At 39.2% G+C, this 16381-nt stretch overlaps 1 protein-coding gene across 1 annotated transcript; it reads left to right on the plus strand.

The window, feature by feature from the left end:
* Window positions 1-3736: 3736 nt before the first annotated feature.
* Psma1 (proteasome 20S subunit alpha 1) lies at window positions 3737-15817 on the plus strand. The gene is made up of 10 exons (XM_027410133.2): window positions 3737-3887; window positions 5284-5328; window positions 5854-5955; window positions 6060-6163; window positions 8486-8574; window positions 8939-9009; window positions 9614-9743; window positions 11905-11984; window positions 14653-14763; window positions 15468-15817. The coding sequence occupies exons 1-10, from the start codon at window positions 3885-3887 to the stop codon at window positions 15522-15524; spliced, it is 792 nt and encodes a 263-aa protein (XP_027265934.1). The 5' UTR covers window positions 3737-3884; the 3' UTR covers window positions 15525-15817.
* The last annotated feature ends 564 nt before the right edge of the window (window positions 15818-16381 follow it).

The following is a 16381-nucleotide window of genomic DNA, read 5'->3' on the forward strand; positions in this document are numbered from 1 at the left end:
ATTGGGCTGGAGAGACAGCTCAGCAGTTAAGAGCACTGGCTGCTCTTCCAGAGGACCCAGGCTGGATTTCCAGCACCCACATGGTGGCTTATAACCCTCTGTTAACTCCAGTCCCAGGGGATCTGAAGCCCTCTTCTGGCCGTCACTAACAATATATGCAATATGTTACACAGACATCCATGCAGGCAAAACACCCACACATTAAAAAAAATAAAAAATAAAAACGACTTAAATAAGACTAAAAAGTTTGGCATTGCTTACTAACAACTTTAAAGCAACAGTGGTTTGCTGAGCTGGTGTTCCTACAACATGTCTATATTGATCGATTTTTCAGCATCATTAGTCAAATCCTCAAAAACAGGCATAGAAGATCTAAAACTGTAATATGTGGTTTAGGACCTTAAGGAGAAAAACAGAGACAGAAAAAGAGAGAACCAAAACTACATGGCTTTTCTCTGGTCTATAAAGGTAGTTTTATGAATAAAGAATATCATTTGTTGGGAAGATAAAAATCAAAAGGACATTTGCTGAGAAGATAAATATCAAAAGGGCATTTCTAGGAATGATAGGTCCATCACTTTTCATTCATTTAATCATGATTTAGTGAATACTATATGATATCCCAGGCTTTGTCCCAGATACTATGAATGCTTCAGTAAAAATTTTAAAGTTGGCCAGTTGCTTTTAATCCTAGCACACTGGAGGCTGGGGCAATTGGATTTCTGAGTTAGAGGCCAGCCTGGTCTACATAGCAAGTTCCAGGCCATCGAAGGCTAAATGGTGAGATCTTGTCTCAAAGGAAAAAATGTTAAAACTTCCTATCCAAGTTAGGCATGGTGGCACACACCTTTAATTACAGTACTTGGGAAGCAGAGGCAGGTGGATTTCTGAGTTCTAAGACAGTCTGATCTACAGAGTGAGTTCCAGGACAGGTAGGCAGGGTTACTGATTAAAAAAAAAAATTAAAAAATTGCTATCCTTGAATGTTTATATGGTTTTCTGTTATACATTTACAATAAACATACACACATACCAGCTTTTATGTGAGCTAGTGTTAGGTTTTTCATTTTGTTGTATCCAGAAAGATCTTTCTTTAAAAGGAACACAGTGACATTACCATAACTACAAGTTAATGAGAAAACAATGCAAGCAAAATGAGGGGTAAATCAGTATAGTAACAATTACAGCCAAGACACACATGAAAAGAGTTTCACTAGTAAATAAAAGACAAAGTAAGTCACACTAGAGACTTTTTTTCTTTTTCTACTCATCAACCTGCAACATAAAAGGAATAAAGAATATCCAGTGCTGGGGAATGTATATACAAAGTGGCCTGCCAGGTCCCACAGAATATAAATTGATATTAAACCTTATAATTAATATACACTTATTATAGTTGTAAGCATGTCTTCCCTTTGACCTTATAAATTTGCCAAGTACACAAAAGGTATTCACATGTAAGAAGTCACTGTCCTTCTTTCATAACAGCAAAATCTTGAAAATAACCTAATATCTCACCAATAATAATTATTATATTTTCATATACTAGACTTCCATGCAACTACTAAGAAGAATATAGGTCATTACTTATAGACATAATTGATAAGTTGACTAAAACTTTTTAAGTGTATAAGTATGAGCCAGTTTAGTATGATCTTATTTATTTAAAAAATTATAATATGTGTGAGGCACACGACCACAGGAAAATATTGTGAAGATTTTAATAGTATTCTTAAAAAGAGATCTCCCTTAAGGGTAGATGAACTAATCTGGATGTTTTTTTGAAATTATTTTTATGTGCATGAGTGTTTTACCTGCATATATTTAACTATACCATATGTGTAAAAATGTCATTGAAGCCAGGAGAGGACATCAGATTCCCTGGAACTAGGGTTACAGGTGATTGTAAGCTGGACCATGAGGGTGATAGGAATTGAACCCAAGTCTTCTGCAAGGTAAATGCTGAGCCATCTCTCCAGTTGCGAAACTATTTTTAAATGAGTATTTAACTTACCCATTCATTCAAAATCCATTATTCATTCAACAATACAAATTAAGCACTTTTAATATGTGTGAGGTTTTGGGCTGCTTTGGGGCAAACAAAACAACTTTATCAATTTAAAGTTAGAAGTACTTTTTTAAAATAACAAGAGCCTGAGCTGGAGAGATGGCTAATGGTTAAGAGCACTGGCTGCTCTTCCAGAGGACCCAGCACCCACATGGCAGCTCACAGTCATCAATAACTGCAGTTCCAGGGAATCTAACACCCTCACACAGACATACATGCAGGTAAAACATCAATGCACATAAAATTTTTAAAAATTCTAAAAAAATAACAAGAGACAGTGTTGGTAAATTTAGAGAACAAAGCAATCTCATAAACTGTTGAGTGCATATAAATGGGGGAGGGACTGAGAAGGAAAGAAAAAAGACAAGAAAAATAAAAAGGGGAAAAAAACCAACAATAAAACAGGGACCAGCACAATGGCTCAAAGGATTAGGGCACTTGCTGCCAAACCATGAACCTGAGTTCAATCTCCAGAATCCACATGGTGCAAGGAGAGAACCAACTCCTTCAAGTTATCTTCTGACTTTCACATAAGTGTATGCAGGGCCAGAAACATACACATAAAATATATAAATAAATAAATGTGAGAACAAATACATATACATGAAAATATTTAGAAGGTGATACTAATTGCTCTGAACGTGAACATTTAAGTGACGTGTTGCTCCGCCTTCAAAGTTCAGATCTTTAAGGATCCTTAGCCGACTCTGGGCACTTATCCTTTCTTCAAAGAATTAGCAGTCTGTAGATATGTTAGGTAGGCAGCAAGCGCAGAGCTGTCTCGATTTCATTTGAGGACAAATCAAAAGATGCTCTTTAAAAATTCGTAAGAAAACCCACAGCTTCCCCCTAGTGGCCTAATCTACCAGGCATAGCATTTAGTTGTGGACAGCCTATATTCAATATCAGAACAGAACCCTGGTGAAGTTCAAAGTCCCAGAAGAGCTAGTAATGTTCATGAAATGGGCGACATGACCATGGAACCATGAAGGATGGGCTGGCTGTCCAAGTACTCAAGATATTCCAGGCCAGAAACAGGAACACACACCCCACACACATACACGCACACACACCACATACATACACACCACACACACACACACACACACACACACACACACACACACACACACACTACGGTTACACACACACACACTACAGTTTTGTGGCTTTTTCTACAGCCTTTTTCACACACGCACACACACACACACACACACACACACACACACACACACACACACACACTACGGTTCTGTGGCTTTTTCTACAGCCTTTTTCAGACACACACACGCACACACTACGGTTCTGTGGCTTTTTCTACAGCCTTTTTCAGACACACACACGCACACACTACGGTTCTGTGGCTTTTTCTACAGCCTTTTTCAGACAGGCAAGTCCCCAAACCTCTATGGACTGTGACCGACATGATATGCGGCACGGCCGCATCATCCCGAGTTGGGTTGCGTTCAGCCTGGTGGATCCAGAGTCGGCGGGAATCTGCAATCCACCGGGGGAAATAAAGCAAAGAAAGTCAGTGCATTGGCGAGCAGCCACGCCCGACTGTCTCTGCGCACAAGCAGGCGAGCCCCGGGCTTTCCCGCCAATCCCAGTTCCTTAGCCTTACCAGACCCCGCCCACCCAGAGCCCAGCTGGAGGGCGGGGGAGCGCTAAACGCCGATCCGTGGCTCTGGGATAGACTGTGCTCCCTGCGCTGCCGCCGTCAAAACTCGGCAGGCCTCCCTGACGATCACCGAACCGTAGTTGGGTCCGTGTTCCTGGGTCGGCTACTGTGTCTGATTGTCGCCACGCCGGAGCCATGGTGTGTTGAGCCCTGGGTCCTCGGAGGGTTTGGGGCTGAGGTCCGCTGACTCGGTCGGGGATCGGCCTCTGTTTCCTGCGGCGCGGGGCGGTGGGAGAGGGAGCTTGGCTCACGGATGGGCTCCGGCAGTGATTCAGCATCTGCGGCCTGGCCGACGAGGAGCGGCCGGTAGCCGGGGAGGCCTCTGGGGTCGCTTCTCCACTATACACGGGGTCCAGACGCTTCTTCCTCGGCCAGCTAGCCACGCTTACCCCCTAGCTTCCCCCACTTAACTTCCGTGGCCGATTCCCGGCGACCCTGTGGTCCCTCGTGACTGCATAGGAGTGAGAGGGTGGAGAATGCACTTGGCCTCCCGGCACCGCCAGCGCGGACCTGAGCCGACAGTGAGGCCCTTAGACAGTGCCCATCTTCCTTATGGGTCCTTTTGGCTTTATCCGACTCCTTAGAATGCTTAGATTTGTCACCAGTTACAGATGAGAGGGGAAGTGATGGAATCAGGTTCACAAGGTAAGAGCCCCGGGCTGCTTCTGTCGAGCCTGCCATAGGAACTCTGATCCTCTCACCCTCAGGAATGTTCTCCCAAGCGCGCACACACACTTGCTTTAGTAGTGGCATTATAACAGTAGTGGTTCTGCCACTGTAGCTGTTTGTGCCCACTTCTTTACCTAGGATTTGTGTGTATGTTAATTCATTCAGTGGCAAGGTGCAAGAAGAGAACACAAAGTTAAACCAGACATAACTTTAATCATAATGTAAAGATAGAAGGTGTGGTGGTACACGAATTTAATCTCAGCACTCAGGAGGTAGAAGCAGGCAGATATCTGTGAGTTTGAGGCTGGCCTGACCTACATAGTGAGTTCCAGGACAGCCAGAGTATAGAGACCTTCGTCAAAAAAAAAAAAAAAAAAGTGTAGAGTAGATCATGATAGCACACAGCTGAATTTCAGCACTTGCAAGGTTGAGACAGGGCTTCAAGGTCATCTTCCCAGGTACATATCTTCCCAGGTACGTGGCAGATGAAGGCCAAACTGGGCTGCAAGAGAAAAAGAATGAAACCTTAAAGAGATAGACATTTGAGTCAATTTAAAGGCCTTTGGCAAATTATTAGAGCCTTGTATAAGAGAACAGTGTAAGCAAAGAGGAAGAAAAGTTGATATGTACATATTTTAGCCCCTGACTGCCCAAGGAGAGTGCTGTGGAGAGTGGCAGACTAGGAAATTAGGAAGACCCTAGACCATTCATCCCAACAGCTCATGGTTAAGGTAGACTTGACTTGCAAACTGTAGTAATGTCTCAGGAAAGTTGCAGGAGCAAAAACGTATGTAAGCACATGTCTTAATGTTAAAATTTGAGGTTTATAATGTCTCATAGTAATCTGTCTTTGTTTCACTTTCAGTTTCGAAACCAGTATGACAATGATGTCACTGTTTGGAGTCCTCAGGTAAGATTTTTTTTTTTTTTTTCCTGCTGTGTCTATGAAGTGGCTTTTCTTGGCTTCAGTAGGTTCAGAAACTTGTGAGATTGTAAACTGTGCTTGATGGTGCATATCTTAATCCTTACTGGTCAGGATACTGAGGCCAGAGATCATGGAGTTGGAGGCCAGTTTGAGCAGCTTAAAAGACCTTATCTTTAAAAAACAATGAAATAAAACTTGTGAAATTATAGGCTGTGAGCTTAAAGTTAGTTAGCTGCTCAATGGGGGAACACACCTTTAATCCCAGCATTCAGGAGGCAGACAGGTGGATCTCTGTGACCTCAAGGCCAGCTTGGTCTATAGAACGAGTTCCAGGATAAGCAGGGGATTGCACAGAGAAACCCTGTCTGAAAAGGCAAAACAAAACAAAAAATAGTTTATTTGTTTTAAAACTGAACTTCAATTATGCTCATCTAAGATCTGAAAACTTAAATTTTTAGTTAAAAGGATCTAAGGACTGACTATAAGAAGTGCTTTTCTTTTTGTCTTCAGGGCAGGATTCATCAAATTGAATATGCAATGGAAGCTGTTAAACAAGGTTCAGCCACAGTTGGCCTAAAGTCAAAAACACATGCAGTGTTGGTTGCATTGAAGGTAAGTGGAATGATATACTGTCTTCCTCCTTTAGGAAACAACTATCAAATGTAAATTTCACTGATAAACAAAGCTGTAAACTATCGTACTATGTCTCTATTTAGAGGGCACAGTCGGAACTTGCAGCTCACCAGAAGAAAATTCTCCATGTTGACAACCATATTGGTATCTCAATTGCGGGTCTGACTGCTGATGCTAGACTGTTATGGTACGTATGACCATGAAAAATTAAGTATCCCTTTTGATTCATAATGATTTATTTTACTAGAAAATATCCTAGTAACATATTTCAGGAAGTTGTCTCCCAGAATATAATAATTTTTAATTATTTTATTTTATACATATGAGAGTTTTGTCTGCATGTATGATTGTGTACCAGTGTGTGCCCAGTTCCTCAGAAGCCAGAAGAGGACATTAGCTTCCCTGGTATTGTGAGCTGCCATGTGGATACTGGAAATTGTATCTGGGTCCTCTGAATATTGTAATTTGTAATATTTGGGTGTGTTGTTAAGTATTCCCACTCCCTAATTCTTGTAGTGTTATTAAACATCCTAATGCTTTTCAAATGTCCTTGCATGAGGTAGTTGTTGACATGTATATTGTTTCAAGCCCTGTATTCCTAAGAGCTGGACATGCCTTGCCTTAAGGATGACCTGAGCCATTCTAGTTTTCTTTTATAGGTTAATATTTTTTATACATTTGTTTTCACACAGCTTAGTAGTATATGATATGGGTATAGAAAGATGACTCAGATACAGATCTTGTCTTCAGGGAGCTTAAAACCTATTTTATTTATAACACAGGGTGTGAAATAGAGAGTAACAGGCAAATCTCTTATCCGTAAGAGATAGATGTTTCTTCTTCTTTTTTTTTTTTTTTTTTTTTTTTAAGATTTATTTATTTATTATGTATACAGTATTTTGCCTGCATGTATCCCTGCAGGCCAGAAGAGGGCACCAGGGATGTTTGTGAGCTACCATGTGATTGCTGGGAATTGAACTCAGAACCTCTGGAATAGCAGCCGGTGTTCTTAACCTCTTAAGCCATCTCTCCAGCCTGAGATAGATATTTCTTGTTGAGAAATAGCACATAAATGAGGTGGTAGGATTTTGAGATCATACCAATTCTCACTTTAAAACAATATCTGAGATTAGGCTAGTTACTTAAATAGTCTTTCCTAATAAGTAATCTGATATGTAAAACACTTAACACAGTGGCTTTCAGAAACAATGGAAAGTGGAAAGTGGCCAAACTAATCTCTTTAGTTCATCATGGTTTGACCAGGAAAGAAAGAGTGTAAGAGTAAGGACCATATTGCCATTGGTTAAGATTTTCAAATTACTCAGCCAGTTTCTAAGTCTGTAGTAGAGTGACGCTGCGTGTGTTTCTGCTCTCGAAATAAGAAGTTTAGTGTGTGGTCAAACATGCTACTTAATTCAGATATCTAAAGTATTACCAGGCCAACATTCAGTCAGTGAAAACTTTATTAGTAAGATGTTATGTGTGGTTTGGTGTTGTCTTTTGTTGATAGACATTTTAGTTAGCTGCTTTTCAATGCCTTAAGCCCATATGTAATTAGTGCTTGCCATGTTAATTTTAGGAAGCCTTAGGAAATTGACTTTAAAATGCTGAAAAGCTTGATATTGACATCTAGTCAACACTTGATGAGGGCCAGGAGGTTGGGGGCTATACCTATCTTGTTGAAGCCTGGGGTTTGACTTCCACACTACAGAAAACACCCCCAAAATAAAATGTGGTCATCAGATGTGGCTTCATGTACTGGGAAGCCAGTGTGCAGAGAAAGAAAGGAGCATAGCTGTTTCTGATTATCCTCTGTTATAGGCACAAGATTTCTTTTCAATGTTTACCTAGCTTGGATCTTGTCAAAATTATCGGTGAGATTCAGCCATAGGATGGCTTGTGTCTCCTCTAGAGTGGCACTTACCATCTGATTTCAAGAAAATAACAAAGCTCTTTCTCTTTTTTCTGGTTTGAAACCTAAAATGAAGGCATATGGTTGCTTGATATGCAACCATTGGGAAAGCACAGCCTTCTCTAGTCTGTTGGTACTCTTGAAGCCAGGATTTTGAATGGAGGAACAAGTCAATCATTTTTTAATTTAGTTATTAATTTATTAAGCATTTATGAAGCTGGTTTCGGAATTCTTGCCTTCACCTTCCAAATGCTTGATTCCAAATGAGCTGCCTCACTTTGATTTATTTTTAAGTCTTCATGTGGCTCCAGAGTTGAAACACCTGCGCCACACACACACACACACACACACACACACACACACACACACACACAGAGAGAGAGAGAGAGAGAGAGAGAGAGAGAGAGAGAGAGAGAGAGAGAGAGAGAGAGAGAGGACTCTTTTTGGCCATGTCTTATCTTTCTGATTTTTATGGATGTACTCCATGAAATATTTGCAGGAAAGCAAAATGGAATCAAACTGCTTTGCTTAAATGTTTTAAGTTGTATTTATTCTCTATAATATGAACCGACTAATTTTTGTTTGTTTTCCTTTTAGTAATTTTATGCGCCAGGAGTGTTTGGATTCCAGATTTGTATTTGACAGACCACTTCCTGTGTCTCGTCTTGTGTCTCTAATTGGAAGCAGTATCCTTTATGTTGGCATTTATAAATGTGAACCTTAAACAGTTTGGGTACTTGGTGTTTGTCTTAGTTATTTGAAATGTGATAGCATAATACATAAATCAGAGCTGGGTGTTGGTGGCACACGCCTTTAACCCTAGCACTCAGAGATCTCCCCTCCTCTGCCTCCTGAGTGCTGGGATAAAGGTGTTAACCACTACACCTAGCACCAGACAAGTTTAGATGAAAACAAAAAACAAAAAAACTACAGAACAAATTCCAGGATGGCTAGGGATATATAATGAGACCTTGTTTTGAGAAAGGGAAAAAAAAATCGGTAAGTCTTTAATTTATTCAGTGTTGAAACAGACTCCTTAACTAGTTTCAGAGACCCAGATCCCAACACAGCGGTATGGCCGGAGACCCTATGGTGTTGGGCTGCTTATTGCTGGTTATGATGTAAGTTCATAGAGCATTGTTCTTGTATTACTTTTCTGTTGCTGTGACAAAATGCCTGTTGTAAACAACCTAAGGAAGAGACAAAGCCCATCATGGTAGGAACTTGAGGTGGCTGTCATGTGCTGCTTTGTAGTTAGAATGCAGGAAGAGATTAATGCTGGTGTTTAGCTTATTTTCTTTTGTAGTTAAGTCTAGTACAAAGCCCATGAAATCGTGCTAGTCACTGTCAGAGTGAGTTTTCCTTTTTCATCTAAACTTGTCTGGTGCTAGGTGTGGTGGTTAACATCTTTATCCCAGCATTCAGGAGGTAGTGGAGGGGAGATCTCTGAGTTCGAGGCTAGCCTGGTCTACAGAGCTAGTTCCAGGATAGCCAGGAATACATAGAAAAACCTTGTCTTGAGAAAACAACATAAAACTATCTAGAAATGCCCTCACAGACACACTTAGAGGTGTATCTCCTAGGTGATTTAAATCCAGTCAGATTGACAATGGTTAACCATCACAGTTACCACAGATATATGCTAACAATGTTTAAAGCCTAGACACTTGCACTTTTTAAGTCAATCAAAGGCAAGAATTACATAGTATGTTTTTCTGTTTATAGGATATGGGCCCTCACATTTTCCAAACCTGTCCATCTGCTAACTACTTTGACTGTAGAGCTATGTCTATTGGAGCCCGTTCTCAATCAGCTCGTACTTACCTGGAGAGACATATGTCTGAATTTATGGAGTGTAAGTGTACTTTGGCTTACTTTATTTTGTTTGCCTCTTCTAGTCTTTATATAGTTAGTATATAAAGGAGCTTTAAGAATTGTTGCAACCTATAGGGCATCTGGATATTACTTCTACTATAAATCAGATGACACTGATTTATGATGGTTCAGCTCAGGAGATTTTGAATTTTTGATATACAAAACAACATGCACTCAGTAGGAAATGAACTCCTGAATTTGAATTTTGATCTCATCATGGGTTAGTCACATATGGTTAGATCCTCTATCAAGATGCAAGGAGGCAACATGGTCTCAGCCAGCCACACAATCATATATTGCTAAATTGTAATATTTGTGTAAATAGAGTTCTAATTGGTCTAAATAAAACCCAGAGTCAGATATAGAGGAAAATGCTGAGAGATCAGAGAGATAAGGGAGTAAGCCAAAGATACTTTTACCTCATTGGCTTCCCAGTGGAAAAGCGTGAGTTCCTATTTCCTCCTGCCTATATCCTCTCTCTGCCCAACCATCTCACTTCCTGTCTGTCTGTACAGACCTACAGACCTGTGGTTTAACTAGTAGCAAGCTCCACCCTCTGATCCTCAGACAAACTTCATTTGTGCAAGTAAGATATTACCACACATTTGGTAGGCAAGATGTGTCCAATGTACATCTTAACATTTCCAGTTTACTATGGGTAGCCCTATTGTAAGTTAGGCAGCATCTGTACAAGTCTCTGATGTCTAGACGTGGGATTTTGTTACATTTACTTAAGTCTTTCAATGGTATTTTGTAATTTTCTGCTTATGTCTTATGTTCTTTGTTTAATTCATCCATATTTTATTCTTTTTATGATGTTTTAAACATCAAGATTTTCTCAATATCATTTGCAAATTGCCCATTGTAAGAAATTGATAATTGTTGGGGCTGGAGAGATGGCTCAGCAGTTAAGAGCATTGACAGGTTCCAGAGAACCTGAGTTCAATTCCTAGCAAATACATGGTGGTTCACAAGCACCTGTAATGAGATCTGGTGCCCTCTCCTGGCCTGCAAGGACACATGCAGGCAGAACACTGTATACAGAAATTGATATTTGTATGTTGATCTCATATCCTCCAACCTCGATACCCTTTGTCAATTCCAGTCTTTTTTTTTCCCCCTTGTGGATTCCTTAGATCTGAGATCATGTCACTAGATCAAATCATTGACAGTAGAGGTGGTTTTACTTCTCAAATACCAGTCTCAAATACCAGTATTGTTTCTTTCTTACTTCCCACATGTGTGCATTTTGTTTTCTATCAAAGCCTTGACTAGAACCGGCAGTATAGTGGTGAATAGAAGTCCTTGTTTTATTCCTGATGCTGCGGGGATAGCATTTAGTTATTGTCTTAAATATGATGTTAGCTGTGAGATGTTATAGATGGAAGTTCCCTTTAAATACTAGTTGAATGAGTGTTTTTATTAGGTAGGAGTTGGGAGTTTATCACATGCATGTTACGTCTGATTGAAATGGTCATAGTTTTTTCCCCAATTTAGTCTGTATTGTGTTATATTGATTGAGTTTTAAAATGTTAACCATCTTTACATTCCTGAGAAAAGCCACACTTAGTTATTTTGCATAATCTTTTTCTGTGTTGTTGGTTTCTGGTGGTGCTTGTAGAAATGGTGATAGTGGTTTTGTGTTGGGTTTTTTTGTTTGTTTGTTTTAAAATGAGGTCTTGCTGTGTAGTTGAGGCTGACCTGGAACTACCTATGTAGCCAAACCTACTCACAATCTCCACCCCTACCCCCATACCCTCAAGTACTAAGGTAATAGATATAAGCAACTTTTTTTTGTTATCTCTATTCATAGGGTAATTTTCTGTGATGGTTTTGGTGTCATTAATGTGACCATATAGAATGAGTGGAAGGCTCTTTAATGAATATGAGACCCAGCATATAAAACACATTCTACAAAACTAGAATGGCATTTGTGTTATATTTATTTAATAAAAGACATCAAATAGTCATTGATGTTGGTTTATATTAGATTAGATTGTAAAGCTAACATTACACTTTTGGCTATTTTATTCTGTGTAGTATGTCACTTAAGGCACAATTTCAGACTCTAGACTTAATAATTAAAAGAAGCCTTATCTGATAGTGAAATTAAGAAATTATTTTTAATTTATTGCATACAGGCAATTTAGATGAGCTGGTTAAACATGGTCTGCGTGCCTTGAGAGAAACACTCCCTGCAGAGCAGGACCTGACCACAAAGGTAACTAACTCATGGTTCCAATTATAGGTAGTAACAGTGCTGTTTAATCCTCAATCGAAAGTAATAAAGTAGTATGTGCTTAAGTTATTTTAATTGAACTTCTCGTATTTCCTTTCTGTTCACAAAAAGATCTGGTTTTGGAATGTCATGTTTTAAATTGGGGTTGGGGGTTTATACAGCAATAAAATCAGTAAGTGTGAATGTTCTTCAGTTTTGTTTTCAGTAGGTAGCTGTATCTTTGTCTTTTGTTTGTTGTCACTTTCGTTTGTTTTAGACCAAGTATCATATAACCTAGGATAGCCTCAAACCTGCTATGTAATTGAGGATGACCTTCAACTCCTGATCCTCCTGCTTTCACCTCACAGGTGCTAGAACTACAAGCTGCCACCACCCTGCCCTTTCTGTATTGTTAATGTTGTTAACAAATGTATTGAGCATTTGCCATATACAGACATTCTTCTCTAGGTATTGAGGGTATAATACAGCAAATATCTTGGCCTTCATTAGAGTCTAATGGGAGGGTAAATAAATGACGTGCTGTATTAGAAGATGACAAATACCAAATGAATAATAGCATAATAGAAAGAATGAACAATTGAATATTGGTTAGTAGTATAATGGATATAATTTAAAACAGTGATCAAAAATGGACTCACCGACAAAGTGAAATTTGCAGAAAAGAACTAAGAAGGTAAGTGAGCTATACTGGTGCCTAGAGTAAGATTATTCCAGCAGACACATGTGCAAAAGTCCTGAGGTCAGATTTTTCCAGTATTTAAAGAAGGAAGTCAGTAGAATTGGAAGTCAATGAGTAAGATGAAAATGAGAAGGCAAGAAATCAGAGATGAAGGGGAAACCACATATGTTCAGGACCAGTGATAGAGAAGTGAGTCAATGTTAGATGTTGGGGAACTAGGGTTTGCTGGCAAGTTTGTTAGGATTGTAGTGTGATGCGTCTAAGGTTTGTGACTCGATAAACTGGAGAAAAGAGTTATAATTTTACTGGGATAGATATGAAGAGTAGAAGGAACAGGTTTGGGGATAGAAGTTATAGAAGATGATGTCAGTTTAGAATGTATAAAACTCAGAATGCCTGTCTATCCAGTTGTTGGTAGAGAAGAAGGAGTTTTCAGGGCCCATCAGACTTCTATGGAGAGAGGTCCAGGTTAGAATTAAAAATGTTGGAGTTTGTACAAAAATGATATTTAAAGAGTAGAGTAGGTGTAATTCCTAAAGGGATCAAACAGAGAATCACTTTGAGGACTAGCCCTAAAATACTCTAACCTTTAAGAGATTGGAAGATTAGTAGGTGTCAGCAAGAGACTCAGAAAAACAACCTGAGGAAAATGAGGCATCCTTCAAAGGAAATGAAGAAACTTTGGAGAAGAGAATGAAGAACTGATAAGAAACCAAGAAAGGTGCAAATTGCAAATAACCCATTGCATTGACAGTGTTACCCTGAGGTCTTGACAAGCAGTTTTAATTGATTGGAGAAGGAAAGCCTTGAGAGAAATGAAATCTAGAGAAGAGGAATTGAAATATCTCTTTGAAGGAGATAGGGTTTCTTCCCATTGATTATCCCAGAAAAATATGGAGAACTGACTGGGAGAAGAAATAGTAAATATTTTTCACTGTTGTAAGATTTTTAAGATGGAGGCAGACAATAGTGGCATACGCCTTTAATCCCAGCACTATGGAGGCTCTGTGAGTTTGAGGCCTGCCTGTTCTACAGAGCAAGTTCCAGTACAGGCTCCAAAGCTACTCAGAGAAACCCTTTCCCAAAAAAAAAAAAAAATTTAAGATGGAGAAATAACATCACATTTGCTGTAGGGTTATGGTAATAATTCAGTGTAAAATGAAATGGTTATATAGGAAAGATATAAGGAAAATGGCCAGAGCCATGTCATTTGTCAACACAGAAGTGGAAAGATTGACTGTCAAGAAAAAAATCAGAGTGTTCATTTATAATAGTGAAAGAAAGAAAATCTAGACATCTCTGTCTGTCTTCCAGTTGCTTCTGGGTTCTCAGTGAAATAGAAAAACAGGTTTCCAGCTAAAGGAGAATAGAGAGTATTAAGAAGGAGATGTCTAAGGGAAGGGGAGGTTGGGGTTAGGAATGTGGTTCAGTGATAAAGCTCTTGCTCCTGACACCAGTCCTCAGCACTGGGGGAGGGAGAGGTTGTGGTGGCTGATATAGGAACGAAATTGTGTATGTGATCATAAAAGAGCAGGGAAGGTATTCCTGGGTTTACTGAGGTTAAGTGTGATAGCATCTAGTTCAAAGGTTCTCAATCTATGGGCTATGACCGCCTTGGGGTCAAACAACCCTTTCACAGATATTTACATTCTGATTCATCACATTAGCAAAATTAGTTACAAAGTAGCAACAAAAGAATTTTGTGGGTGGGGTCATCATAACATGAGGAACTGTGTTAAAGGATTACAGTATTCAGAAGGTTGAGAACCAGTGATCGAGGTGAAGACTTTGTTTCTAGATAACACGGACCTTTGAGACTACTCATAATAACCAAAAGTTGAATCTATTGTTGAAAAGAACCATAGTTTCCTGACAGTTTTTCAAACTCTGAATTTAAATGCTATATTACTTTTTTCTACGTTTTTGGCCAGCCTTTTATCATATACATTCATTTTCCCTTTCTGCCCTCAGAACGTTTCCATTGGAATTGTTGGTAAAGACTTGGAGTTTACAATCTATGATGATGATGATGTGTCTCCATTCCTGGATGGTCTTGAAGAAAGACCACAGAGAAAAGCACAGGTATGTTACTAATCATAACATGAGGCTCCAGGTTTACTTTAAGATGCTGTTCCTTTCACAACCATATAAATTTCTTGCTTTTGTCTTTGTCAAGAAAGGCCCATAATTGAAATTACAATTAAGAAAGAACTGAGTCAAGTAAAATATTGAAGGGACAGTGATTTCCATAAACACAAAAAGGGAGAAGAGTTTGGTTTTCTATTGTAACATAATTAAGGTGACCCCAAAATTTTCAGGGTTAGATCATATTTCTCAGAGTTCTGTTAGGTACCAAGGCATACCGAGATAGTTCTACTGCTGCTCTCAGTTGGAATCTCACAAATGCTGCAGTCTGATTGAAGAAGGGATAGAACATCCAAGATGACTTTATTCTTTACCTGCTTTTTAGGTATCTCAGAAAATCAGCTAAAAGGCTGTGGACTGCTAGAATGACTAGGCTTCTGTCTGTGTATTCTCAGGGCTGCTCCAGTGAAGTGGTGGATAACAGTTTACAAAAGTGAAGGCTGCCAGCCATTCTTAAGGCTAGGACTGATTAAAAACTCACTTTAGCACATTCTTTAGGTTAAAGTGAGGGACGGGACTAGCCTAGATTCATCTTTTAGCCCCCTTTTCTCATTAATGTTTTATTTACATTGTAATACTTGTGATTCAGGAGTGTATGTTAAATGTTCTCTTCACATCTTTTCATTTCTTCTTTTTTAAAGCCATCACAGGCTGCTGATGAACCTGCAGAAAAAGCTGATGAACCAATGGAACATTAAGTGATAAAGGACACAGGGATATGAGGATGTAGGAGCATACACTGGTGACAGTAATCTGTACTTAGAACCAACAGCTGCAGAGTATGGGGTGGTATGTTTTAGAAATCAGTCCAGATGTGAGTTTTCTCCAAGCAACTTCACAGAAACCATATAATGGGTGCATTTTCTTTGAAAGGGTCTACATAATCATTTTCTAGAAAGTATAGGTATCTATACCAATGTTTTTATATGAATAAAATAGTGTCTTTACAGTTTTAAAGACAACTGTGAAATAAAATTGTTTCACCTCCTGTTGTATCGTTTCTTTTTTTAAGTAGTTTCAACTGTAAACATTACAATGGTCATTTGTCATGTCTGTCAGATTATATTGTTTTGGTTTCTTTTAGTGATAGAGAAAAACACCTCTTATCAACACAGTTGAATTTGCTAGTGTGTGGACTAGGGGTAGCCTTTCTTTCAATAAAGTGGTAGCCATCCTGATTGACCCTCAGATCATTACAGTCTCCTTCCCCTCCATGACTCCATACCTCATCTTTGGGACAACCCTGTTGGAGCTGGACTCTGACAAATAAATTGGGTTTGGTGGTTTTTGTTTGGTTTTGGTTTTCCCCAATATGTATGTGGTTTTAGTCTAAAGACTGATTTTAAAAATTCTCCCCACTTTGGAAATAGAAACAACAAATTAGTTTAGAGCCACATGCTAGGGGCTGGAGATATGGCTCAGAGGTTAAGAGTGTTGACTTCTCTTCCAGAGATCCTAAGTTCAATTGCCAGCAACCACATGGTGACTCGTAGCTACCTATAATGAGATCTGATGCCTTCTGCTGTCCTACAAGCAAACATGCAAACAGAACACT

The sequence above is a fragment of the Cricetulus griseus genome, chromosome 3 (assembly GCF_003668045.3).
Source record: "Cricetulus griseus strain 17A/GY chromosome 3, alternate assembly CriGri-PICRH-1.0, whole genome shotgun sequence".
NCBI lineage: Eukaryota > Metazoa > Chordata > Mammalia > Rodentia > Cricetidae > Cricetulus > Cricetulus griseus.